The sequence below is a fragment of the Magnolia sinica genome, chromosome 12 (assembly GCF_029962835.1).
Source record: "Magnolia sinica isolate HGM2019 chromosome 12, MsV1, whole genome shotgun sequence".
Lineage (NCBI taxonomy): Eukaryota > Viridiplantae > Streptophyta > Magnoliopsida > Magnoliales > Magnoliaceae > Magnolia > Magnolia sinica.
In genome coordinates, this window is record NC_080584.1 from 8,980,599 (window position 1) to 9,007,919 (window position 27,321).

Sequence of the window (27,321 nt, forward strand, 5' to 3'; positions counted from 1 at the left end):
ATTTAGTAGTAAAGGAAGTGAACATGTAACAATCGCGACCCATGTCACATGAGAAATATGACCCGTATAACATGATAACTACGACCCATGATAACCACGGCCCATGACAACTGACCCTTACCACATTACAACCACGACCCATATAACATGACAACCACGACCCATATAATATGACAATCACGACCCATATAACATGAGAACCACGACCCATGTAACATGACAACTACAATTCACCACCATGTATGTGTTTCATCCATGCCGCCCATCCTTCTTGTCATGTCATTTTAGGACTAGGGCCCAAATATCAGCTCGATCCAATGCTCATGTGGCCCACCAATGTGGGCCTCGATGTATGGTCAAATTCTCAGGTCGTGGTTGTAATGCAGTATGGGTCGTGGTTGTCACGGGTCGTAGTTATCATGTTATATGGGTCGTGGTTGTAATATGGTAAGGCTCGTCATTGTAATGGGGTAAGGGTCATAGTTGTTATGGATCGTGGTTGTCATAGGTCGTAGTTGTCATGGATCGTAGTTATTATGTTATATGGGCTGTGGTTCTCATGTTATATGGGTCGTGATTGTCATATTATATGAGTCATGGTTATCATATTATATGGATCATGGTTGTAATGTAGTGAGTGTCGTAGTTCTTATGGGTCATTGTTGTCATGTTATATGGGTCGTGGTTGTCGTGGGTCATAGTTATCATGTTATATGGGTCATGGTTCTCATGCGATGCTTGTTAGAAGTAGATAATGCACAAGTTAGGACTTTTTGGGCCCACAACGAGCTAGTCGACAATGTGGATGGATCAGATCACCCTATTGTGGGCCTTACACCAATGGTTTGGTAGAAAAGGAAGTAAACACGTTGTAAACCATGAACCATGCAACATGACAACCACGGCCCTTTGTGGATGAAAACCATGATCTATTGTGCATGTGAACCACGACCCTTCGAATGGATCGTGGTTGTCATGTAGCAAGGGTTGAGGTTGTCATATTATATGGGTCGTGGTTGTCATGGGTCATAGTTGTCAAGTTATATGGGTCGTAGTTATCATGTTATATGAGTCGTGGTTGTCATGGGTCGTAGTTGCCAAGTTATATGGGTCATAGTTGCTATGTTATATGGGTCGTGATGCGTAAGTCGATGAGCCCAATAAGACCATTCATCTCTACATATATTAGGATGCATAAGTCGAGTAATGTGACTTACTAAAATAGCCTTCCCCAGGTCTCGGGAATCTGAACTCCTCGAAGACTCCTATAGCTACACGTAAGTCGAGTAACTTCTAATTCGCGTTAGAAGCAGAAGCGGATTGACTATATCACCATGAATGTATGTGGTCTATCCATGCCGTCCATGCATTTTTTCATCTTATTTTAGCGGTTGAACCCAAAATTTAATCATACCCAAAGATCAAGTGGACCTTACCATTGGAAACAGTTGGAATAATGATTTCCACCGTTAAAACCTTTTTAAGGCCCACAGTTATGTTTATTTCTCATTAATCTTGTTAATATGATCACAAGGACATGGATGAAGGGAAAAAAATAAATATAAGCTTGATCCAACACTTCTGTAGCCCCTAAGAAATTTTCAAAGGTAGGTTCAATTCACACTATTTCGTTTGGTGTGGTCCACTTAAAGTTTTTATATACTTCATTTTTATGCTCAGCCCTAAAATTATCTTTCAAAATTGATGAATGAAGTGGATAAAATTAATAAATTGCGGTGGATCCTACAGAATTTACTCAGTACGCTTAGGGTATTGAGTTACTCAGTACGCAATCTGCTTCCAACCTAACATCGAGAATGGATTGGTTAATCCCCTGCCACTGGCCAATGGCTGGTAGTTGGTGCTTTGTGGGCCCCACAATGATGTATGTGTTTCATCCACACCGTCCATCTATTTTGATAGATCACTTTAGGTTATGAGGAAAAAGAATAGGTACATCGAAATCTCAAGTGGAACACATTACAGGAAACAGTGTTGAATGAATGATGACCATTAAAAACGTTTTGGGGGCCATAAAAGTTTTAGATCAAGCTAATATTTATTTTTTCCCTTCATCTGGGTCTTTATGACCCAATCAACAGATTGGATGTCAAATAAACAGTACAGTGGGCCTTAGGAGGATTTTAATGGTGGATATCCAATCATTATTGTTTTCTTGTGGTGTGGTCCACCCGAGATTTATATCCCTATCATTGTTTGCATTAATCCATAAAATGATCTGTAAAAATGATTGAATGGAATGGATGAAACAAATACATCATAGTCGGGCCCACAGATCACCAACAACCAGCCACAGGGCTGGTGTCAGGGGATAGCTAATCCGTCTCCCCTACTGCTGTAGGTATGTGTCGTGTGAGGACGAGCGTACTGACGCAGTGATGCTCCTCTAGCTCTGAGTTGTACGAATGGTTCAAAGTAGATCAAAGTTAGGTGGCCCCACAGTGATGTATTTATTATATCTACATTGTTCATCTATTTTTAGAGATCATTTTAGAGCATTATCTAAAAAATGAATAATATCCAAAGATCATATGGACCACACCACAAATAACAACGGAGATAATGATTTTCACCGTTAAACAATTCGTAGGGCCCACCATAACATTTATTTTCAATCCAATCTGTTCATGAGGTCATAAAGACCTGAATAAATAGGAAAGACAAATTTTATATTGATCCAAGACTTCTGTGACCCCAAAAAGGTTCCAATGGTAGACGTTCAATCCCCCACTACTTTTTGCAGTGTGGTCCACTTGATAGTTAGATATTATTTTTTATCTAAGTCTTAAAACGAGCTCGTCAAATAAATGGACGGTTTGGATATAACACATACCTCATGATAGGACCCATAGAACGCTGACGTTAATACAACAACTATATAGCTGGTGTGAGGTACACCAGCCAATCCGCTTCCATCCAATGGGGATGGACATGGATTAGATACTAATAGACTGAGCAGCGAGTCGGCTACTGCAGTGACTTCACCAAGTTTTGTGGGCCCCACTATGATGTATATGTTGTATTCACACCATCCATCCATTTTGAGATATCATTTTAGAGGATGAGCCAAAGAATGAAGCAGATAAAAAGCTTTAGTGGACCCCACCACAGAAAACAGTGGGGAGAGTGATTCCCACCATTGAAACTATCCTAAGGCTCACCATAATGTTTATTTGAAATCCAACCTGTTCAAAAGTTGAAAAAGACATGAAGTAAGGGAAAACACAAATATCAACTTGATCTAAAACTTTTGTGGCCTTTAGAAGTTTTTACTGGTGGGCGTCACTTCCCCACTGTTTTCTGTGCTGGGGTCCACAGGAGTTTTGGATTTAACTCATTCTTTGGATATTGCCCTAAAATGATCTCTTCAAATGGATGAAAGGTGTGGATACAAAACATACATCATGGTGTGGCCCACGGAACTTGGTGATGTCACTTCAGTAACGAGTCCCGCTACTCAACCTGTCAGTAGCTAATCCGCGCCCATTAACACATGACAACCACGACCCAAACCTTTAACATATGACAACTTCGACGCTTAACATGTGGCAACCACGATCTAGACCTTTAATACATAACAACCTTGACCTTTAACAAATGATATATGTTTATGGTCTTCCAAGGCAATACATTATAAAATTTAAATTCTCAAGTGGACTACATTACAGGAAACAATGTTGAATGAGCATCCTAGACCATTAAAAACTTTTCGAGGGCCATAAAAGTTTTGGATCAAGCTGATTTTTATTTTTTCCCTTCATCTGTTTTTATAACCTAATCAACAGATTGGATGTCAAGTAAATAGTACAGTGGGCCTTAGGAATGGATCGTGGGTGTCATGTATTAAGGGTCGAGGTTATCATATTATATGGGTTGTGATTGTCAAGTTATATGGGTCGTGATTTTCATGGGTCGTGGGTGTCATTTTATATGGGTCGTAGTTATCATGGGTCATGGTTGTCATGTTATATGGGTCGTGGTTGTAATGTGGTAAGGGTTGTAGTTGTCATGGGCTGTGGTTGTCATGTTATATGGATCGTGGTTGTCGTGGGTCGTAGTTATCATGTTATATGGGTCGTGGTTCTCATGTGGTATGGGTCGCGGTTGTTACATATTCACTTCCTTTACTACCAAACGAAAGGATAGCCATTGGTACCATACCTTAAGGCCCATAATGGAGTGATCTGTTCCATCCACCTTGTTAGCCTACTCGCCATGGGCCGAAAAAGTCCTGACTTGGTTGCCATTGTCACAATAATTTTCTATTATGTGGCCCACACGAGCAGTGGATCAGGCTAATATTTGGGCTCTAGCCCTAAAATGACATGACAAAAAGGATGGGCGGCATGGATTATTCACATACATTAATGTGGGCCTTGATGTATGGTCAAATTCTCAGGTCGTGGTTGTAATGCAGTACGGGTCGTGGTTATAATGTGGTAAAGGTCGTAGTTTTCATGGGTTGTGGTTGTTATGTTATATGGGTCGCGGTTGTCATATTATATAGGTCGTGGTTGTCATATTATATGGGTCGTAGTTGTCATGGATTGTAGTTATCATGTTATATGGGTCGTGGTTATCATATTATATGGGTCGTGGTTGTCATGTTATATGGGTCGTAGTTGTAATGTGGTAAGGGTCATAGTTGTCATGGGTCAGGGTCGTGGTTGTTGTGGGTCATAGTTATCATGTTATATGGGTCATGTTTCTCATGTGATATGAGTTGCAGTTGTTGCATGTTCACTTCCTTTACTACTAAATGAAAGGATAGCCATTGGTACAATAGCCTAAGGCCCACAATGGGGTGATCCGTTCTGTCCCTCTTGTCGGCCTGTTCGCCATGGGCCTAAAAAGTCCTGACTTGGGTAGTGTACACTTCTAACAAACATCACAGTTAGCCTGAAAAGTTTCAATAGCGGGTTCCATTGTCGCCATTATTTTCTATTATGTGACCCACACGAGCTCTGGATCAGGCTAATATTTGGGCCATAGCCCTAAAATGACACGACAAGAAGGATGGACGGCATGGATTATACACATACATCAATGTGGACCCCATGAGTTTGGTCCTTGCCCATGTGCAAAAAAAGGTTCTGTACACATCACTTTCTTGGCATTAAATACGACGTAACTTCTTGTTCCCTAGAAAACTGTACAACTACTGAAAAAATGACAAGGGCATTTTGGTCCAAGTAATTTTCGGAAGCTTGTCAAAAGGCCACTTTTAGGATATATGGAATGTCGTAGCATTCTAGGTAATTTGCCCAAACTTCGAGGCTAGTACGGCCAATTTTCCTAATTATGATGGAGCATATTTAGTTTTGTTAATTTCTATGCTTTTATAATTGTTAATATTGGTTCAAGATATGATGGGTTCTTACTTTTGGTAGAAGTGTCCTCTTTTCATTATAAAAATTAATTAATATAAAATATTTAGAGTAGGGGCGTCAACCCTAATATGGGTCCCTCTCTTCTCTGAACCTTTTCCTCTTATCTTCTTTCTCTTTCTTCTTTTCTTTTCTTTCTTTTTCTATACCTTTATATCCCATAGCATCCTTGTTTATGATTTAACCCTCTTTTGTTTCCTCTATTCTCTCATTCTGTGTTGGAGTTCTTGGAACCAACCTAGACCCAACCCGAAATGTAATGGGTTGGGTATATATGGCTGCCAAGTTCTAATATGATTATTACATGGTCGGGTCTGGGACCCCTTAACCCAACCCATTTGCCCCCATACATACAGTGGCCAGCAAGATGCATGAACGAGCTTGATTTTTACCCAGGTCATATTCAAGGTAGGAGACCCTTGTGAAAAAATTCCCTAATCCTGCACACCTGTGCTACGCTCACGTTCAGTTAACCACTTCAGCACTTCACATTCACGTTCTGTTGAATACATAACATCTATTATCTTTTCCTAACTGTCATTTCCGTTCATCCACATTGGCCCTTACGATGCATGAGGCAACTTGATTTTTACCAAGGGCATGTTCAAGGTCGGGCACTCTTCATGAATGTCCCTGATCTTGCTCACCTATGCTATTTTCTCATTTTGAAAACCACTATAACACTTTTTAAATATTGAATATGGAAAAAAAAAAAAAGAAGCATAATATTGTAACTTCTGGTGCACATTGATTAACTAGGTATTAATCTAATCCAAAATCACATTCATATATCATAAGAAGAAATAAAGAGGGTGTTGTCCTATCTTGCGTTTGGATGCTCTATTGAATCAAATTGCAAGAATTACTAGTTCTGTGAAGTGGAAATGACCAAATTCCATCACCTTCCTCTATATTCATATTGAGGTAGTGGCCTACAAATTGCAATTAAGTTACTTTCAAGTTGAAATTGAAAACAATGTAAATGCAATTTGACTAGTTCCTCATTCTGAATATTGAGGTGACTACAATTTGGTCATTTCTTCTCTACTAAACTAATTGCAATTCAATTCAACAGGACATCCAATGCACCCTTAATGCATATAATGAATTGTTTGATCACTAGAGAAATGAAGATGAAAATGGAAAACTTTGTGCTTCTTTTGGACATACAGTTGCAAGCCTTGTGTGATCCAAGAGGGAAAGCTTCCTGATAATTGATTGTATGATAAATCTCTGCCGAAACAACACAACACAACATATAAAAAAATGAATTAATATACATTTAATGCAAGTTAGCAACAGAGCCAGAACCAACAAAATATGTTAGATATAAGATTAGCCTTTCATCAGATACCAAACGGGGTTCTAATTAAAGAACAAAAAGTTCCATTTACTTTTGTAGAAGAGGAACATCAAGATAGACATGATGAATCAATTGAATATTCACAACTCAATCTTTTATGCCTAGCTATAAAAGAGAAGAAACAAAAATAGAAAAGCAATCCTGGACAATATCTAAGGATGCCTTTGGTTGTACAATTGAATTGAATTGCAGTAATCAGCCCACTCGAAAGGAAACGGCCACATTGGAGTTGTAGTGTTATGTATCTTAGGAAGTGACCCTCAAATTGCACATGAAGTCCATCTAACTCGAAAGAAACTTAATTGTTTTAAAGGAAAATTTCATTGATGCAAGAGGCTATACAAAGATTCAGGTGCTGCTGCCAACCAAAAACAAAAGAACAGCAATACCTACCGTGAGAGAAAAGGAGGGTTAACCTTTTATTAAATTGCCTAAGTCTATTGAATATTCACAACTCAATCTTTTATGCCTAGCTATAAAAGAGAAGAAACAAAAAAGAAACCTAATTGCATTTTGGAGCTGATTCTCTCAATATGAACACCATAGATGGTAATTGTAGTTTGGAGATTTCCACTTTATTGAACTAGTCATTGCAATTCAATCCAATGACACATCCAAAAGCAGCGAAGTGAGAAAAATGCAATTTTAGTTACAATTCATTATAATTAAGTCAGATGAACTTACATGGTCTTGAGTGATGAGCTTTTCCTAGAAGGAAGGCTACCAGATAGATTATTGTTTCCAAGAAACCTGTAGAATGAGAAACCCCCCCCAAAAAAAAAATGCAACATCAAATAACACTTAAAAGATGTTATATTTCATAATATGAGAATGAGAAACAAGGAAAAGTGAAGAGAGAATTACTAGGATCAGCACTAAAACAGCTTAAGAATAGAAGGAGTTTGACTCTTACAAGTTTGTTAGCGAACTCATATCGAACAACGAACTTGGAATTTCACCAGTTAAATTGTTAAAGCTTAAATCCCTAAAAACAATTAAGATAAAACATTAACCAAATGTAGTTGAACCTCATTTTTAGGGAAGTGGCCTAATCCATGGCCTATGCCTATTCTCAGGCCCAGAGAATTGATCGGCCGGCTCAGACCCATATTTTATAATTTTTTTTTGTCGATGCCCAGCATCAGACAATACCCTGGCCTATCTATGGCTTTCATGGCTAGGTTTATGCCTATAATTTATGCCAAAAAACAAACGAGGTGGGCTGCGCTGCCCCTGGCATGACCCAACTAAGGCCATCAATGGGTTGGGCCAGCCCACGGGCGCAGGTTTTTAAGCAATGTTTGGGCATGCTTTCTATGCCCATGGGATGCATGGACTTAGGCTTAGATATGAAAGCCTAACAATTTTGGGCTGAGCATGGACTACTCCGGCCTGGGCCTGCACATGCATACATGTATATCAAGTCCAACCGGTTGGATGATACAATCACTTTGTAAGTGGTGAAAAATTATTCTTCTTAGTGGTGATAAATGATAGGTGATAAATAAATGAATGGAAGGGAAAAGGTCCACAGCTCGGGTAAGCTCTACCATGGTGTTTATGTGAAATTTACCCCGTACACCAAGTGCATCACCCTTTTTTTTTTTTTTTTTTTTGAACACATGATCCAGGCTTGTGCTAGCCTAGTGAATTTTGGGTTGAGACTAGGTAAGCATAAACCCCAGCCCAGTCTAGCTCATTGACAACCCTAGGCCCAATCCCTTCACCAACATAAGAGATTGTGATGTGAACAACTTACAGATATTGTAATGATCGGTACTGTCCAATGTTGAATGGAATTGTGCCTGATATCTTACTGTTTCTCAAGATTCTCCAAAAAAGGAAACATTTTGATTATATCACAATGACAAGAACAACAATGATAAATTAGAAAATTTGCATTAATACATAGATACAGGTACCATGATTACTTACAAAGTGGTTAAGCTCCTCATGCTCTTGATCAATGCCAAAGATGAGATTCCGCTCGTTATTTCACCAATTCGCCTATGCAATCATTGGATAGTCAATTAAACAATTGCAATGATAATTGAAAAATAAACAAAAATACTTACAAATCAGTTAGGGATACTAAATTGGAAAGACTGGAAGGTATCGGACCTTGGAAAGCATTCCCATGCAAATACCTACATAAGCATTCGCTAGTTAAAATTGTCAAGCGAACAATCAATCAATGTAACCAAGGAAAACTTAATGGGCCAGTCATGAGCCTGATATATAGGTGAAATGGTCCATTTGGGTCGAAATGACAACATGTACGGGCAACAGTGAAGTTGATGGAAGTCAGCATGGCCACATTTGCAACGTTGATTGAAAAGGGGATAACTGGATATCCTGCAAGTGCCTCAACAATAGATAGCCAAGGCAACTCAGCGAGGTGACATGGCATTGCTGGAATTTTAGGAAGAAGAACTCATATTCCAGTAACATCAAAATTAATTCAAAATTAACTACTAGCAATTTAGAGATTACACCCATTTATAGAGCTTAAAAATAAAGATAAGAATCCTAATACCTCTTTCCATCCTAATGAGATAAGAATTTATTGATTTGGTAAAACTAATTAAGATTACTACATGGGACTTCAAGTAGGACTCTAATCGTCGATGATCTAGAGTGGGTCCCACTAGGCTGCATCAATCAGCCTACTTGTTGCATGGTTCTAAATATCATCCAATATCAAGTCAACTCCAGCTTTGTATTAGTGGAGAACAATACAAGTCATTGGGAGAATCACTCTCAGAAACCAAACTGAGTTGGAACGAGTCAGGGTGAGTTATACCAGTTTCAATCTCTAGATGAGTTCCAATCCAAAATCAATTTTAAAATCATGGTTGGCAGCCCCAGCCTGAATTTTAGATTTGATAAGTAAACTAGCCAAGACCAGACCCATGTTCAACAACTATCGAGGCTAGCACCACGGTCCAGGGCCAGGCCGAACTTTCAGGCTAATATATAACCGGTTTGTTGACAACCCGAACCCATAAATAAGAAAAGATTCAATTGAGCAAGGAAAGAGAAAGTCTCATTATATTAGCTTACAAAATTTTAAGCTTGCTCCAATTCCCTATGAAGTCAGGTATGGTGCCCGTGTGCTCATTATCAAAGACCCACCTGATCACAACATGCTTTACAATGTAAAATAACATTCAGGTTGACGATATTTTCATTGCTTGGAAGCAAATCGAGAGAGAGAGAGAGAGAGAGAGAGAGAGAGAGAGAGAGAGAGAGAGAGAGAGTACTTACAGTGTCTCCAAGTTTACTAGATTGGCAAATGTCGAAGGAATTGGACCACTCACACCGATACTGTCCAAGTAACTGTTGAAGTTTATATGAACAAATGGTTGGAAATTGATCGCACCCAAAAAAAAAAAAAAAAACCTGGTCAATAGTGTGTACATGTTAATAGTGTATAGTGGACCTACAAGCATCAGATTAGACTATGATGGTGATCAGACAGTTGGGCCCACCAATGGTAATCTAGGTTCATCATCCAATTTGTTTGTACAGTTCATTTACTACACATCTAGTAAACTTAAAGAAGATAGATTTAACTAACTAATTCACTTATGAAATCAAATTTCATTGGTTGGTGGGCCTGACTGTTTGATCACTTTAAAATCCGATTTGATTGTGATCATTTAGCCGTATACAGTTCCATGTTTATCATGATGCCCAGATACCAGACAATGCTTTGATACAACAATCAGATGTAAAGGGTCGGACCATTGATGTATCTAGCTTTATACTGGATGTGGGCCAATGCAAAATCAAGCAAAATAGCTTTCACCATCCAAGTGCATTTCCCTGTGCTATGACTCTGCAGGAAATAACGAAAAATAGCTTCCACCATCCAAATTATGTTTTTAGATTAGATTTGACATTGTTTGAATTAATTGTACCCAATCCCGTACATGTCTAAATGTGTGGAGCAAGAGTGAAAACCCAATAACACCGCTGTGTACTAAATAAGTAGATGGCTAAAACAACTTTCTTTAGTTTTTCATTAAAAATGTATATTGTGGCCCACCTGATTAGTTGATCAGCCTTTTTTTTTTTTTTTGGCTAGGTTATCAACATGGAGGCCCACCTAATGGATGGAGTGGATCTTGCTCATCTAGACATGCTGTGTTATACACTAGATTAAAGATATGATTAAGAACTTACAGTCCTTGCAAATTTACCAAATTCCCCATCTCTGGAGGGAGTGACCCACTGAAACTATTGGTGCCCATGCCCCTGCAAAAGAATGGAAATTCATAATAATTTAACCAAGATGATGAATGCAAACGACTAAAAAATGTCATATAGTCTCAGTGGTTTTAACTATCAGATGAAACTAAGCTAACTCGTCTGGGTTGACTCAACATTGGTCTTGAATGATCCCAGTCAATGCCCATTTCACGTATTTTAAGTGGCCTGTTTTTAGGCTTTGACTCGTTCCTGACATACTGACTCAGTTTTGATATGGAACTGAGTCACATTCCAATACCAGAGACAGGATAATTAGCCAAATACCCACCTGCAATGTCACTATGGAAATGTCAGAAAATCGGGAATGGATCCCATGTGTGTACTTGACCATCATCAGCTCATCAGGTGACTAAGGTTTTCCTCAACACGCGACTAAGTAAAGCATTTAAAGATGTTATATCCCGATGAACTTAGAACATTGAAAGGATCATTATTAAAAGCTCAAATATGAATGAATAGGTCAAGTTCATTTAAAAAAAAAAAAAATGATTACATCATTATAGCTCATTTATGAAAGTTTGTGCAGAAGAGTGAGCCCTCAAGATCTAATAGTCTACACAATATGCGACTTCCACAAAGTCAAGGATGAACGGTCCAGATCTAGCAATCCACCTAACTATTATTAGAGCAGATGGCTCTAATCACCCCTCCAATTCTACAGTATAAATAACCTTAGATTATAATTTATTATTGGAGGACCACGGAAGCACATAGAAATGAATCAGGTGGAGTTATCCAATCACACCAAAAAAGCACAACGCAAACACACTTAAATTTAATGTGGAAAAACCCTTGTGGAAAAAATCCATGACACAAAGCGACAGATATAACTATGAAAGCAAAAAGTTACAGGAGTAGAGAGATTATCCAATCCGAACAACCTCAAATCAGCCTAAGCTACATCCTTGAAACCCTAGAATGAATTAGAAAGCCTTAGATACCTTCCAATCCCAATTATACCCAAATATATAGCCTTTGGAAGAATCACAATCGAAATAATAGAAAACAAATCCCGCAAAATCGTAACTCTGTGAAAATCTATGTGAAAATCTATGTGAAACTATCGATGACATCGAACACACTTCAATGTCATCAAAACTTAACATTTGATGTCATTGAAGCCACTTCGATGACATCGAACTAATACCAAAATAATTCAAAGATAAAACATGGAATTTGAATTTTCTTCGAATGCATCGAGCCATCTTCGATGTCATCGAAAAAACACCTAGTTAGTCCAATAACCAACTGGAGAACATATGGACAATTTTGATGGCATCAAAGACTACTCAATGGCATCAAACCTGTTATCAACATACTGATGAATATACAGATTTAAGACACCTATTCAACAATCTCCACCATGTCTTCAATCGTCAAATGTAGCTACTTGTTCTCTTCTCTCATCTCTGCCTTGCATCACAATTCCATTACCACTTCTCATGTATACTCTGTCTCCTTTTATGCCTTCGCCAAGCCCAGAGAAGTCATACAGAACTTGAACTTCTCTGAGGGAACCATCTTGGTAAGCATATCCGTCGGATTCATGTTGATATGAATCTTCTCCAGAGTCACACCTCATTCCTTAAGCACTTGTTAGATAAAATAGTGACGAACATAAATGTATTTAATACAAGAGTGATAAACAAAGATTTTAACCAAATTTATAGCGCTCTCGTTATCACAATTATTTGGCACAACCTCCTGTTGAAGTCCCAATTGATTTATCGATCTTGCCTCTCAACCAAACACATTCCTTAAATGCTTTTGTCACTGCCATATACTTTACTTTTGTTGTGGAAAGAGCCACCACAGACTGAAGCTAAGACATCCAATTGATTGCTCTACTCGCTAGTATAAACGAGTAACATGAAGTCGACTTTCTGAAATCCATACTACCTGCGTAGTCTGAATCCACATACCTTACTAACTTTGCCCAAGTCTTTTCAAAAGCTAAGACGTAGTCTTTTGTACCTCGAATGTATCGAAGTAGCTATTTCATCGCTTTCCAATGTAGCTTACTAGGGTTTGACATGTATCTGCTCATAACACCAACTGCTTGTGAAATATCATGTCTCGTATAGACTATGACATACATTAAAGTGCCTACATCATTCCAAAAAGGCACATGAGACATCCTGTTTTTTCTCATTTGATTTAGGACATTATTATGAGAAAAGCTTATAGTGAGCCGCGTGGGGAACACTCACCAGCTTTGCCTTGTCCATCTCATACTTGATCAATACCTTCTCAAGATTTTTTTAATGTGATAATCAAAGCCTTCTCTTTGTATGCCCCATATCTTTCATCTCGAATGTCCGTGATAACTGAGTCTTCAGTATATTGATTTCAGACATGCTATAACTGGCGATCATCATGTCATCAATATACAATACTAGGATGATGAACTTACCATCACTCAGTGTCTTGTAATAGACACAGTGATCATATTCACTCCTAGTAAATTTCTAACTCAACATGAAAGAATCAAATTTTTTATACCACCGTCTAGGTGACTGTTTTAGGCCATACAATGACCTTATTCACCTGCAAACCTTGTTCTTTACCCATTTAACTTCGTAGCCATCTAGTTGCTTCATATAGATTTATTCTTCCAATTCCCCGTGCAGGAATGCATTCTTCACGTCCATTTGTTCCAGCTCTAGATAGTATTGGGCAACTAGTGTCGACACAAATATGATAAACACTTGCTTAACTATCGGCGCGAATATCTATGTGAAGTCGATTCCTTCTTTCTGAGCGTAACCTTTTGCTACCAACTTTACTTTATATCTATCATATTTCTTCTTGAAGATCACTTGCACCCAATCACTTTTCGGCCTAATGGAAGCTCTCCACTAGCTCACATTTCTCATTCTTATATAAAGAGTCCATTTCGTTGTCCATTGCCACCTTCCACTTTTCTACATCAGACTCATCAAGGGCCTCCTAAAGAATAGACAGATCCCCTCATCGATAATGAGGGCATATACAATATCAGAATTGTCCTTGTATCTTGTCGGTAACCTGTGATCTTGCGGCGGATTCCTTCTAAGTGGTTGCTCCATCTCTTCTTGTACCTCTGTCTTCGCATTTGTCTTAGCCTAAATATCACTTGTATCAACCTGAATGTCCACGACCAACCTTTCCAGTTCTTTTTGCTTATCTTGATCGTTCTTGCGGAATAGGGAGCCTTCGTCGAATTTAATGTCACGGCTAGTGATGATTTTATGTGTGACTGTGTCATATAATCTGTAACCCTTCACACCAACACCATAGCCAATAAAGATGTACTTTTTGCTTTTTTGGTCTAGCTTATCTCTCTCAACAGACAGTACATGAGAGTAAGCCTCACAACCAAATATACTCAATCTCGAGTAGTCTACTTTCTGACCACTCCATACTTCCTCTAAAATTTTACATTCAATAGTCATAGAAGGGGACCAATTTACCAAATAGCAGGCCGTGTTAACAGCCTCGGTCCATAAGTCTTTACCCAACCCAGCATTACTAATCATGCATCGAGCTCTTTCCAAGACAGTCTGATTCATCTACTCAGCCACTACTCAACTGTGTGGCACATTGTGTTGTGCCTAATGATCCATTCATCCTTACAAAATTGATTAAATTCAATCAAAGTAAATTTACTACCATTATCAGTCTTTAAAACTTTTACTTTTCGCCATGTTTGTTTTTTCACCATTGGCCTTTCATTGTTTAAAATTGATGAAAACATCGAATTTATGTTTCATGAAATAAATTCAAACTTTTCGGGAGTAATCGTCAATGAATGTGACAAACTATGACAACCTTCCAGCGAAACCACGGGCGACGACCCCCATATATTAGAATGCACATAATTAAGGACACCATTAGATACATGTTTACTAGACTTGAAGGATAACCTTGAATGTTTACCATATACACAATGCTCGCATATATTAAATATTAGAATTAAACAACGATCTGAAAGTACATTCATGCCCCACTCGCTCATGTGACTTAGACGTGCATGTCACATACGTGCATACGTAGAATCTTCTACCGCATCTACAGCTCCACCTTTTTTTTTCTTTTTTCTTTATTTTTTTCCTTTTTTTTAAAGGAAAATGTCCATTGATATATTAATTTCTGTACAGCCAGATAGACAATTCGGGCTACCCCGGATGACAAAAATCGGATGATGCCTATCATGAGGGACCGCTAAAGGCAAGACATCAATATACAAAACCTCCCTAGGTGCTCATAGGAAAGGTCCTAATGGCACCCAGACCTACTTTATCTAGGAAGATCAGACCCCGAACCTGCATTGGAAGGTCGTTCAACTGTTTAGTAAAGGAGGACTGGCTGTCGCTCCCCTTTCGGACCATCCCCTTCTACAGCTCCACCTGTTGAAGTGCTTCCGATAAGCCTGTAAAGACTATTGTGCCTCCGTGCTTTCATAACTATGAGTGCCTCTTTTAAAACCTCAAAGACCCCATTAAAACCGATGAACTTGCACCCAATCTCCTTGAGCGCACCAAGAGATATCAAACTTTTCTTCATGTTAAGAACATACCTTACCTTAATCAAGGTATACTCCATCCCATCAAATGTCTTGGTACGGATAGTACCAATAACATTGTCATTACTCATAAATACCTGTCCACCATCACACTCTCTGTAGATGGTGAACTAATTCCGATGAGGAGCCATGTGATATGTAAGCCCTTGTGTCCAAAATTTACTCGTCTATATAATCATCGTGTAAGTGTCCGATCATAGACATTGACAACATATCACTTATGCTTGTTTTTTCATTAGATGTGATAGTGTTGGCCTCCCTAGAAGAAGCCTCTGAGTTTTCTTTCTTCGCTCTAGGATTTGTGCAATCCTTCTTCATGTGCCCTGACATCCTACAATTCTAGCACTTTAACTTACCATTGTTCTTGCCCTTGTATTTCGACCTCGATTGAAAAGATCCTGTGTCCCGATCTGAATTCCGACCCCTCGTAAACAATGCATCAGTGGATGTCCTCATGCTACCGTTTTTCTTTCTCATTGCCTTTCCCCGAAGGGCTGAGATAATGGTATCAACACTAAGGTATGTGTTACCGGTGTATAAGGTGTCTTTAGAAGACTCATGCGAAGCAAATAGTGAATTCAACAAGATACATGTCTAATCTTCTTCATCGACCATTACCTCAACATCCAGCAATTTGTAGTTCATATTTTTAAACTTTCAAGGGACTGATTCGCATAGATGTCCTTTAACTTCGCCCACAAATTTACTGTGGTTTTCTCCTTCATCTGGTAAGCACAATTGGATTGAGGATTTTACTTTCTTATCTAGTTTCATCCATTTATCATCATCCATAATTCTGGTCACTTCTCAAGGACCTCAACCAATCATTGTCGAATCAATAGGCTAGTCATCTTGACCTTCCATAATTTAAAATTATTTATCCCAGAGTATTTCTTAACATCAAACTTAGGATTCACAACCATTGATACTAACTTTTAGATTTAAGCCTGCGCCCCAACGTTTAGCTCGGATGCCACTTGTTGGAGGACTGCGGAAGCACACAAAGATAAATCAAATGGAGTAATCCAATCACACCAAACTAGGGGTGTACATCTGTTTCGACAAGAAAAAAATGCATTTGGTTTGAGAGATTGTCTTATTCAATCATAACGGAGAAAATGTGTGGAGAACAATCATCATATTTATTCATACTAAGTTCGTTTACATCCTTTGATTTCTCTTGATTCTAAGATAACATATGCAGAATATAAGAATATTGAAAGAGTTAAATGTCATGTCTTGAATATCAAATCCAGTAGCATTTCAGCTTATGATTTGATCATCTCATTGAGAGGAATGTTGTGCGAATCGGATCATCGGATCTCTCTTTCCTAAGCTCATTCTCTTGTATGAAAAGAAGATTGAAGATCGCATTTCATCTAGTCATTTTGACAAAATTCCGGCTCTTGAGTATTCTCTCCCGCGCAACAACAGGGTGTTGTACGGGCCCGCACAACACCATGCAGTTGCGCGGTCTTGGGCAAAGCTTCCTTTCTCTTCTTCCTCTCTTCTCCTCCTGATACCTTTAGACTTATCTTCTTCTTTAGAGCTCTGATCTTCTTCAGAATCTTCAATGCATGGAAATGAGAGGGGGAATGGGGTATTTATAGGCCTCCACACATGCAAACCCTCGATCTTTGTGCCATGGGCCCACCTTTCATCAGATTTCAACCATCCAATTTGATTTGCCAAAAATAGTGTCGTGTAGGTGTGTGCAATCAATATGACCTTTTGCGTGATCTCGCGCAACCAACATGGTTTGCGCGGGTTCGCGCAAATGCTATGAATTTCCTTATTTTCTTCATTTTCTTCTCATATTTCTCCTTCTAATTCCTCTTTGTAATTTATTCTTGATCATTCATTTTTATGCCTTAATAGATGGCCCCTTGATCCTTTTGTTTATCCCTTTCTAGATAAAGGAACAGGATCGGATCAACCTTGCCCTTTTCAATCTGTCCAATCTTCGTTTGTGCGGGCTCGCACAAAGGCTAATTGGGTCTCACAAACGGGTCCGATTTTCTATAAACCAGAACCATCCCTCATTCTTCATTTCCTGTTTTCTTTCTGAAGCTCTGTTCGACTAAAGAATCCCCACGCAACTGCACACCTTTGCGCACACGTTCCGCTCAATAGCATTCGTCTGCGCGAAAGTAAATACACTTTACGGGACTCTGTGCAATTGACTTCGTTTGCGCGCACCAGTGCAATCGTCCCTTTGCCTCAAAAATCTCGAAGTTCAAAGAAACCCCATACTTTGAATCTTTCAAACAATGTACTCTTCAAGAAATCCTTCAACTCCAATACTTATTTTCTTTAGTTCACCATGGCCCGCACCAAGAGAACATTCTGCCTTGTTGAATCACCCACTGCGCAACCTTCTCACCAAGATTTACCAAACCCATCTTCTTCGCACACCCCTAAACCATCTTCATCCCAGATCAACGGCAGAGAAAATGCAAGAAGACCACCAGAAAATGCCCTGTATACATCAAAGAACTTGTCCTTCCTACTTTCGATTTCACTGATTGGATTGCCACACTGTCCTCTCCCATTCACAGAGCAATATCAATGGATGAAATTGAATGGCTTCCCAGACATGGCTGTGAGTTCGATTGGGAAGAATGGTTGAAATCAACAACCCATCTGCCAACCATTATCCAAAACTGCCTATTAGAGAAGAAACTCCTCCATCTAGAATGAAGAAACCTCATCGGAATAATGTTAAAGAATTCCAACAGAAAGTGAAGGAACACAACAAGAAGAGACATCAAAACTCCTAGGAGATGGTCCGAGTTATTGAGGGTATCATGAAGTTCGATAACCCTCATAGGAAGGGCATGGTCATTCTTCTGCTAAACCTCCATCCTCATCAGTTTATTCTCAACTGCGAACCCTTAGATCAGATGGACGGAGAAAAACTAGTGTATACGCCATCCTGGGTGCTGAAAGAACCTCGCATTCTAGAAGGAACTCTTCTTTCAGCATTCTGGGGTGCTGAAACCCCATTCTGGAAGGCGGATTTATAGGACCAATAATATCAAGCTCCCAGGTAACAAAGGGCCAAGAAGCGACTGTCTGATGAAGATCTTCAGGGGGGTATGTATAACATCTCCATGGATCTGACATTCGTGGCAACGATTTGCATAATCTATGACATCCTTGAACATTGTGGGCTAGTAATATCCCATTCGATGCACTCGATGGAATAGATTTCGGCCGGCTTGATGTGCCCCGCATTCTCCGGAGTGAGCTTTTCGCAACATTTAACTTGCTTCTTGTCTATCTAAACAACACACCTGTATTTTATTGTAAGACTTTTTGTATAATACTTCGCTACACATGATGATCTATTCGATCTCTGCTTGATTTGTTGTCTTTGTGCTAAATCTTCCAGCAGAATATCATATTTGAGGTAGTCTACAAAAGGTTTGCGCCAGTCGTCTGTTGTCACCTCCAAACACAATATAGGGAGTGCTTTAGCAACTTCATCAATAATCTCTGATGACGCCAAAAACCTTCTTTCTTCTATTGTTACCTGAAGAGGACTCCGATTTGGAGAGGATAAAGCCACTGCCAAGCTAGCTAAAGCGTCTGCCCTTGTCTTTTCACATCGCAACACATGCTTGATTTCAACATGGCAGAATTGTTCTAGTAATTGCTGTGCTCTCCAACAATACAGCAAGAGCTCTTGCTTTTTTATTTCGAACTCAGTCGTTAGTTGATTTATAATCAACTTGGAATCCCCAGAAATCTGTAGCATTTTTATTTTCATTTCCTAAGTTATCTCCATCCCGATGATGAGAGCATTATATTTAGCTTCGTTACTTGTACATGCAGTACCCAATGTGAAAGAATAAGTTAATAAGTCACCCTGAGGAGTAATAAATATCACTCTGGCTCCTGTTCCTGATGTTCGAGAAGCATCATCAAAGTACATTTGCTACGGGTTTGGCGATTCAATCATCATAACCTATTCATTGGGAAAGTCGTCGCTAATAGTCTCACCGTTTGCTATGGGATGAGCTACCAAAAAGTCTGCCACTGCTTGCTCCCTAACTACTTTTGTCGACTCATAAGTGATCGTATACTTTGAAAGTAATAGCATCATTTGGCCAATCTTCCTAATAACATCGGCCTTGTCATTAAGGACTTTATAGGATCTGCTCGCGAGATTAAAATTATATCGTGGGAGAGGCAATAATGTCTCAATTTTTGTACTGTAAATATCAGTGTCAAGCATACTTTCTTGATTGGAAAATAATTGTATTCAGTGCCTATTAGAGTTCGACTCAGATAATAAAGCGCTATTTCTTTCCTGTGTTCTTTCACTTGTGCCAATAAGGCCCCCAACGAATTTTCAACCGCAGATATATAAGATAAGTGTTTTACCCTTAACAGGAGCTGCTAATACTAGAGGTTGTTTCAACAATTCTTTTATCGAATCGAACACATTCTGATAGGACTTGTCCCACACAAACTCTGTTCCTTTCTTCATTAGATGAGAGAATGGCTGACAGCTTCCTGCCAAGTTTGAGATAAAACAACGAATGTATGCCAATTTTTCTTGCAGTCTTTTCAATTCTTTCAACGTTTTCAGGGGCAGCATATCTTGGATAGCCTTGACCTTTCTTGGATCGATCTCGATTCCCCTGTACCTAATGACGAAGCCAAAGAATTTTCCTGACAATACTCCAAAGGCACATTTAGCCGAATTCATCTTCAACTGTTTCTTTCTAAGTCAGCGAAAGACTGAAGACAGAGGCTCGTGATGTTCTTCATGGTCATTTGATCTAACTACCAAATCATCCACATAACATTCAACATGTTTATGCATCATATCCTGAAAGATATTCTGCATCGCTCTTTGATATGTTGCACCTGTGTTCTTAAGACCGAACGACATAACCATATAGCAGTAAATTAAGTTCTGAATGTTATTGCTTCTTCGTCTTCCGGGGCTATTCTTATTTGGTTATAGCCGGCGTAGATATTCATGAATGACATAACAACATATTTCGTTGTATTGTCGATTAACAACTCAGTTATCGGCAGTGGAAAATCGTCTTTTGGGCAAGCCTCATTTAGATCCCTGAAATCAAGACATACCCTGATCTGTCTGCTTTTCTTCTTTATGGGAATGACATTTGATATCCACTTAGGATATTTGACCTCTCTGATGAATCCGACTTTTATCAGTTTATTTATTTCTTCTTCTATTAGAGGAATTAGGTCTGGATGGAATCGCTTTTGCACTTTCTTAATCAGTGTCTTGTCTTTAGAAATATTCACCCTATGCATTGCTACTGATGATTTTAGACCTGACATTTCTGCATATGTCCAAGTGAATACATCCTTATTCTCTTTCAAAAGTTTGATATATTGATCGGCTTCCTATTCGAGGAGGCTGGCGCTTATGAATGTATTCCGTGACTCTTCTCCCATCTCCAGATTTATTTATTGCAAACTGTCAATTGTTGGTTGCCCCCCATCTTCCATCTGCTTCAGAGCTGTCTTAGGATGTTTGATTATTACAGAATCTATTTCCTTTCTCGAGTCTACCATAACCATATTCACTAAAGACTCTGCTCCCAATCCTTGAAATTTCTCTTGATTTTTCTAATTGACCTCGATCGGAATCTGAATTCCCTTCCCATAATTTAGGCCAGTCGGTTCTTCGTGATCAAAACCCATGTTCTTCATGATTCTCTTGCTAGCTAGACTATACCTCTTGAGATCTTCGGACGTCAGTTCTTCGTAACCCATGTCCTTATCAGCCATTTCTTCCTTTTTCACTTCCAAAGGGGCATAAAATTCGATTGGCTTTAGATACTTTGTGCTGGACTTGACATGAAATCTCTTTGGCATAGTCGGGAACAGATTATTCCTCTCCGCATATGGTAGCGGCACTGTATAGTTTGACTGTAAGATTTCCAGCTGTTTGGGTGATAATAACATTAACGGATGTTGTCCCAGTTGTCTCAAGCTCTTTGGAATAAAGTAAAACTTCTTCCTTACATTTGTTGTTACGGACGATTCTGTCTTTGCAGTTTCTCTTCTTATTACCTTCATATGAGCATTTCTTAGGGCTTCATTTTCATTGTTCTCCTTTCCTTCCTTTTCGGCGAATCCATCATAATAGTTATCATTGGCGAAGAAGGCTTCGGCTTCTGTATACGGCCTCGCATTGGCTATTACTTTGTGTAGTACCCCGTCCTTGCAATATTTGAAACATTGTTGAATGGTAGATGGTATAATGCCATACTAATGCATCCATGGTCTTCCCAAGAGGAGGTTATATGTCATCACTGCATTAATGACATGGAAAACAACATTTGTAGTTAACTCTCCTATTTTCAACATTATCGTAATCTTACCGAGTGCACGTTGCCCATCTTGGTTAAAGCCCTGTATCATCATTCCCCTAGGGCATAAGTTAGAGTGACGGTACGCCAGTTCATTTAGCATGGTTAATGGCAATAGATTCACCACAAACCCATTATCCAGCATTATTCGCTTAACATGTTTACCGTGAATATGTCCCACGATTATCAACGGTCTATTGTGCTCTATATCGTAGGTAATTAAATCATCATTAGAGAAGGAAACCACTGGCATGCAGTCCTCTTGCTCCTTGTGTTCTACATTTTCCATTTCTATAAGTAACGCTTCTCTAATATCACTGTCAGACAAGGCTTGAATCAAGCTCTGCCGAAAGTCTTCTAGCAATCTTAGCACATCGTAGACACTTAATTGAGCCAGTATGCCTTTCAAACGACTTATCACATTATAAGTCATTTTCCTTGTTTCGTTCTTCTCTTCTTTCTTATAATTGTCAAGATAATTCTTGGTAACCTCTGCTTTTATTGCTTTAACTTTCTGTTTCGGAGGACTTGTCACCCTTTTTCTTGATCGTAATGTAATTACTGTGGATTTGCCTATAATCTTACGATGTTCTTTCTTTGCTCTTTCATGAATATCTTCTTGGGCACTTAGTACATTCACCGTCGCTTTTGTATCTCTCTCTTTTTCTTTGCTAATTATTATCTCGCATCTGTTTATCATTCTTTGTATTATGCATTTTACTATAAAATAATTTTCTGTAAGGTGTCCTATTAAACGATGATAGCGACAAAAGCCTCTTTCCCTTGTTTTTGCTGCTTCCTCAGGGCGTTTGGATGGGGGTAGTTCTATCATACTGTCTTTCAGTAATTGATTCATCATAGGGACCACATCTTCCCTTTTGAATGCAAACCCCTCACGAGAGTTAAGTGACCTAAGCCTTTTATCACCGAATCTGCCTCTAGGACGATTTTACTCTTCTTTCCACCCGGTCTTCTTTCCTCTTATTTCTCTCGTGTTGTGACCTTCTTTTCATGGTCAACTGCATTTGTAAGCAACCTATTAGGTCCCCTTTTAGCCTTTTCATAGTGAAATACTGGCATTTTCCTGGTTATCAATTCCAAGGTGTGAGCTTTTGTGGCTAAATCGTGAAAAGTCTTGATATCGGCATTGGTGAGACCAAATGCGATTCCCGTCTCCATAGAGTTCAAACACATCTTCACCTGTTCTTTTTCTTCTAGCAGCTATCTACAAGAAGCTCCTAACGTCTTCCACCTGTCTATAAATTTCTCTACGGGCTCCTCCTCTCTATTGTACTGAGGCTAGCTCTGTGATGCTGACGTCACGTTCTGACGAGAAGAAGTTTGACATGAAGGTGTCTTGCATCTGTTCCCAAGTCTGCATTGATCCTGGTGCTAAACTGGAGTACCATCGAAATGCCTTGCCTGTCAAAGAGGATCCGAACAACCGAAGACAATATTGCGGCACTGTAGAGAAGTTTCCCATGCTGGTGATGAAAAGCATTAAATGCTCTTCCGGTGATCCGTCTCCGTTAAACTTCTGGAAATTAGGCTGCTTGAAATTAACTGGAAAAGGAACGTCTTTTACCTCTCTCGGATATGGCGTTCGGTATCTGAATCGGCCAACATTCTCGCGTTCTCTTTATGTTCTTATGGCTTCTTCGACTACTTGTCGTACTTCCTCTTGAGTTATCACTCTCGTTATGGGAGCAGACCTGAGTGATCCTGCCCTTGGCAGCTGGGAGCCTTCGGGCTACTGCTCTCATCCGTTCATGGTACCCATCATCAGGGGAACTTCCATCTGGGCCACATTGTGCACGAGAGTTGCTAAGGCTTCCCTTAGATTTTTGCATTCTTTCATCAATGTTCTCTGCGCTTGTGCCATCTTAGTCATATGGTCCTCTGTAGTTGGCAAGGTTCCTTGACTTGTTCCGGCCATACACACGGCAGCCTCACCATTCCTCGATGAAGCTATGGTTGGGGTAGAATGGGAATATATCGATGCAATGGGACTTACAAAAAGAGGAGTTTCATTTGATTTTCCTGTACTTCCACAGCAGTCGATCGATTGGCATGATGCGAGAGTTGGTTAGTTTGTCAGTAGTGACTTACCCTTCTATTCTATTGTCCGTTGAATCCTTACGGCAGGCAGGGCTAGAAAATCGTACAATGTTAGCGGGGGAGTGGTTTTCCCAGGGTATATCGCTGGAGGAGCAAGCTCGAGGTTCTTTCTAGCTGCATTATTGGTGTTGAGGGTCAAATATTGAATATTAGACCCTAATTACTCCATGATTTTACAAACACGATACTGTTTAACGCCCTATTTTAATCATGTTTGTGTTACAAGGTGAATTTAAGAGCTTAGACTGAAAAAGGGTGCTAAAAGCATGAATTTAATGCTCTGAAGTCACCGAGGTAAGAGATGAACCTTAAGAGACCGAGATTGAAGAATTTACACGCCAGAGATCTGAGAAAATCAAGTCATTCACGCTAAAGAGGCCTGAAAATCATCTAAAATACAAGATCATAGGGTTCCCACAATCCATTCGACTCGAAATTTTATATTTGGCCTGAGGACCATAAATTAACCGTGCACGTCAAATTTCAGCCATTATATCCTTGTATAAGTGGCTCAACGGAAAGATCATACCATAAATCATCAATCCAAGGCCCACGTGATATCTGTATATGCTTTAAATTTGGTCTCAACTCCTTATATTGGACGAGAAAATGGATGGACGGAGCGGATTTCTCATGTAAATCACAGTGGGTCCCACTGGTAGTTGCCAGTTCACAGTGCACAAGTGCACTCTCGGTGCACCAACCAGCAAACTTTGTCAAGGGGTCTATGACCGACTTTCTTCTTAAAAAAAAAAAAAAAAAAAAACAGAATTTCCATTTCTCAAGCAGCGTCCGCAAGGAGCGGACGCTGGAATGCTGAGTGCGCCACTACCATTACTCTGTTGCACGATCAGGACCATCAATTATGTCCATAGGGTGGCCAAAACTGCATCCAAGCTTCCCTTCTGGTCTGATGCACGCGATCACACGATTTCCACCGTCAAGCATAAGATGAACGGTAGCTCGAGTTGATACAGTGGACCACGCCAGAACCTACAAAAGCCACTCCTTCTAAATTGAAATCGCACCAGGAATCCAATGAACGCAGTGGATCTCTCAGAAAACATCACTGTGGGGCCCATCGAGCATCTTAGCGTAATCACTTTCTAAAACGAGCATCCGGGAAATTCAAAAAATCAGGGGAGTTGTGGGCCACGATAATTGATCTTTTCAATGATCCTAACCGTCTAAAATATCATTAAGGCTGTTTTTACCCTCACCAAGTTGTCAGAATCAAAGGATTAGTGGATTTCGCACTGCGAATCTTCTCCAAACGCAACATGTTTGCGTTTTTGCGTACCGTGCGTACGCTGGGGAGCTGCGTAAGTTTCAACACCGACTTCTCTCTGTATACACTCCAGCACCGACATATGCCTTTATAAAAGAAGAGAGAGAACGTGGAGGGGTATCTTTTGACGTGTGAAGAGAGAGAAAGCTTGAAACGGCTGGCATGAGAGGAGTCTTCCTTCTCCTTTTCTTCTTTAGTTTCTTCTTTCTCTTGCTGCTTTTAAGGGTTTTGATTTCATTATGTCTATGATGGGCTAAGCCTCTTAGCTAGGGCTAAGAGGTGAAGCTTGTAGTGTGACGGGGGGTTTTTATGCCTTTTGATTCATGTTTATGAACAAAATTTGATTCTAGTTTGATTATGAGGAATGCCTTTAGTTTTTAATGGTTTGTTGTGACCTAAATTACAATAGATCTGCGATGGCTTTGAGTATTTCCTTTTCATTATTATGATTATGAAGTTAGGAAACCCCATTGTTCACCATCGCCCCTTGGACATGGTTGGACGATGGAATCCTTCCTAACATTCATACATTTCTCAGATTGGCTGTGAATTGGTTAAGTTTTGTTGTTTGCTTTGTCTCATGGGCATGGTTTTGTGATGGAATCAATTCTAATTTACATCATTCTCATCTTTTGAAAACTAGATCAAAGAATGTTCAGATTGAATTTTAAAGATATATCTTCCAACTGAATGAGGATGGGACTCTAAGTCCAGTTGAGTTCATGAATCAAGCATAGATCTCCCTGATCTCTACAAGTGGATCCTTAGCATCCTAGTTTCCTACCTTTGATTTCTACAAATTTTAGATTAATATTTCACCATTTTTTTCTCATATTCACTCAATTTAGATTTCATCTTATTCTAGTTCTAGTTCTTATTATTTTCAGATTACGTATAGTTTTCAGTTCTTGTGGATTCGACCTCGGTCTTATCGAGATTATTACTGCATCACAACCCTACACTTGGGGTGTGAACAAGTTTTTGGCGCCGTTGCCGAGGATTGACGGTTACGTTTTTATGAGATTAACTAGATTTGAGATTAGTTTAAGATTACGATTTTTGCTAATTTTAGGTTAAGATTTTTTCTATTTGATTTCTAGAAACTAACCTATTTTTCTGTTTTGTAGGATCCTGACATAAACTTCTAAATTGATAATCCCTTTCTAATTTCTCTCTTTTTTTTTTCTATTTTTAGAATTAGGGTTTTAGTTGTAGAAATTTTCTAATTCTAGGCTTTCTTTTAATTTTAAAAATTTTCTATTGTCTAATTTTAGATTTAGATTCTTCCTTTAAGTAACTTTTTATTTTCTAGTTTTAGAATTTTTTTTCCTTTTTAGAAACTAACCTAACTTTCATGTTTTATAAGATTCTGAGATAGGCCTTCTAAATTGGTAATTTCTCTCTAATTTTTCTTTTAGATTTTACTTTCTATTTTTAAGATCTCTTTTATTTTAGATATTAACTTACTTTCTAAATTTAGGACTTTCCTAATTTGTTTTTAGAAACTTTCTATTTTCTTTCTTTAGGAATTTCTCCCTTTTTACAAACTAGTTTACTTTCTATTTTTATTTTTAGGAATTTTCTAATTTTAGACTTTCTCTTTTTTAGAAACTTTCTAATTTTAGGTTTAGGTTTTCTATTTTAGAAACTTTCTAATTCTAGGTCTTTTTTTTTTCAAAAACTAACTCATCTTTCTATTTCTTTTAGAACTTTCTAACTTTAGGCTTCCTATTTTTAGAAACTAACTTCTTTTATTTTCTTTTGCAGGATTCTAAAATTGATCTCTTTCAATTTGGTAACTTCTTTCTAACTTCTCCTTTATCTAGATCTCATATTACTATAGGATTTTTATTTTATTTTCTTTTAGGATTAGATTTAGAGTTAAGGCTTCACCATGCAAGAGTGGGAACGTGTGTATGCTGAGATAGCTAAGAAATCTTGGG

General features: G+C 38.9%; 1 protein-coding gene across 1 annotated transcript in view; it reads right to left on the bottom strand.

Moving 5' to 3' along the window:
* LOC131219915 (probable LRR receptor-like serine/threonine-protein kinase At1g56130) overlaps positions 1-27,321 on the bottom strand; it is a 140,191-nt gene that overhangs the window by 54,559 nt on the left and 58,311 nt on the right. The window contains exons 6-14 of the mRNA XM_058214901.1: positions 10,960-11,031; positions 10,039-10,110; positions 9,835-9,906; positions 8,847-8,918; positions 8,707-8,778; positions 8,531-8,602; positions 7,685-7,756; positions 7,456-7,521; positions 6,579-6,641 (exon numbers count right to left, since the gene is read on the bottom strand). Of these exons, the coding sequence (XP_058070884.1) occupies positions 6,579-6,641; positions 7,456-7,521; positions 7,685-7,756; positions 8,531-8,602; positions 8,707-8,778; positions 8,847-8,918; positions 9,835-9,906; positions 10,039-10,110; positions 10,960-11,031 (633 nt within the window). The remainder of the gene's footprint in view (positions 1-6,578; positions 6,642-7,455; positions 7,522-7,684; positions 7,757-8,530; positions 8,603-8,706; positions 8,779-8,846; positions 8,919-9,834; positions 9,907-10,038; positions 10,111-10,959; positions 11,032-27,321) is intronic.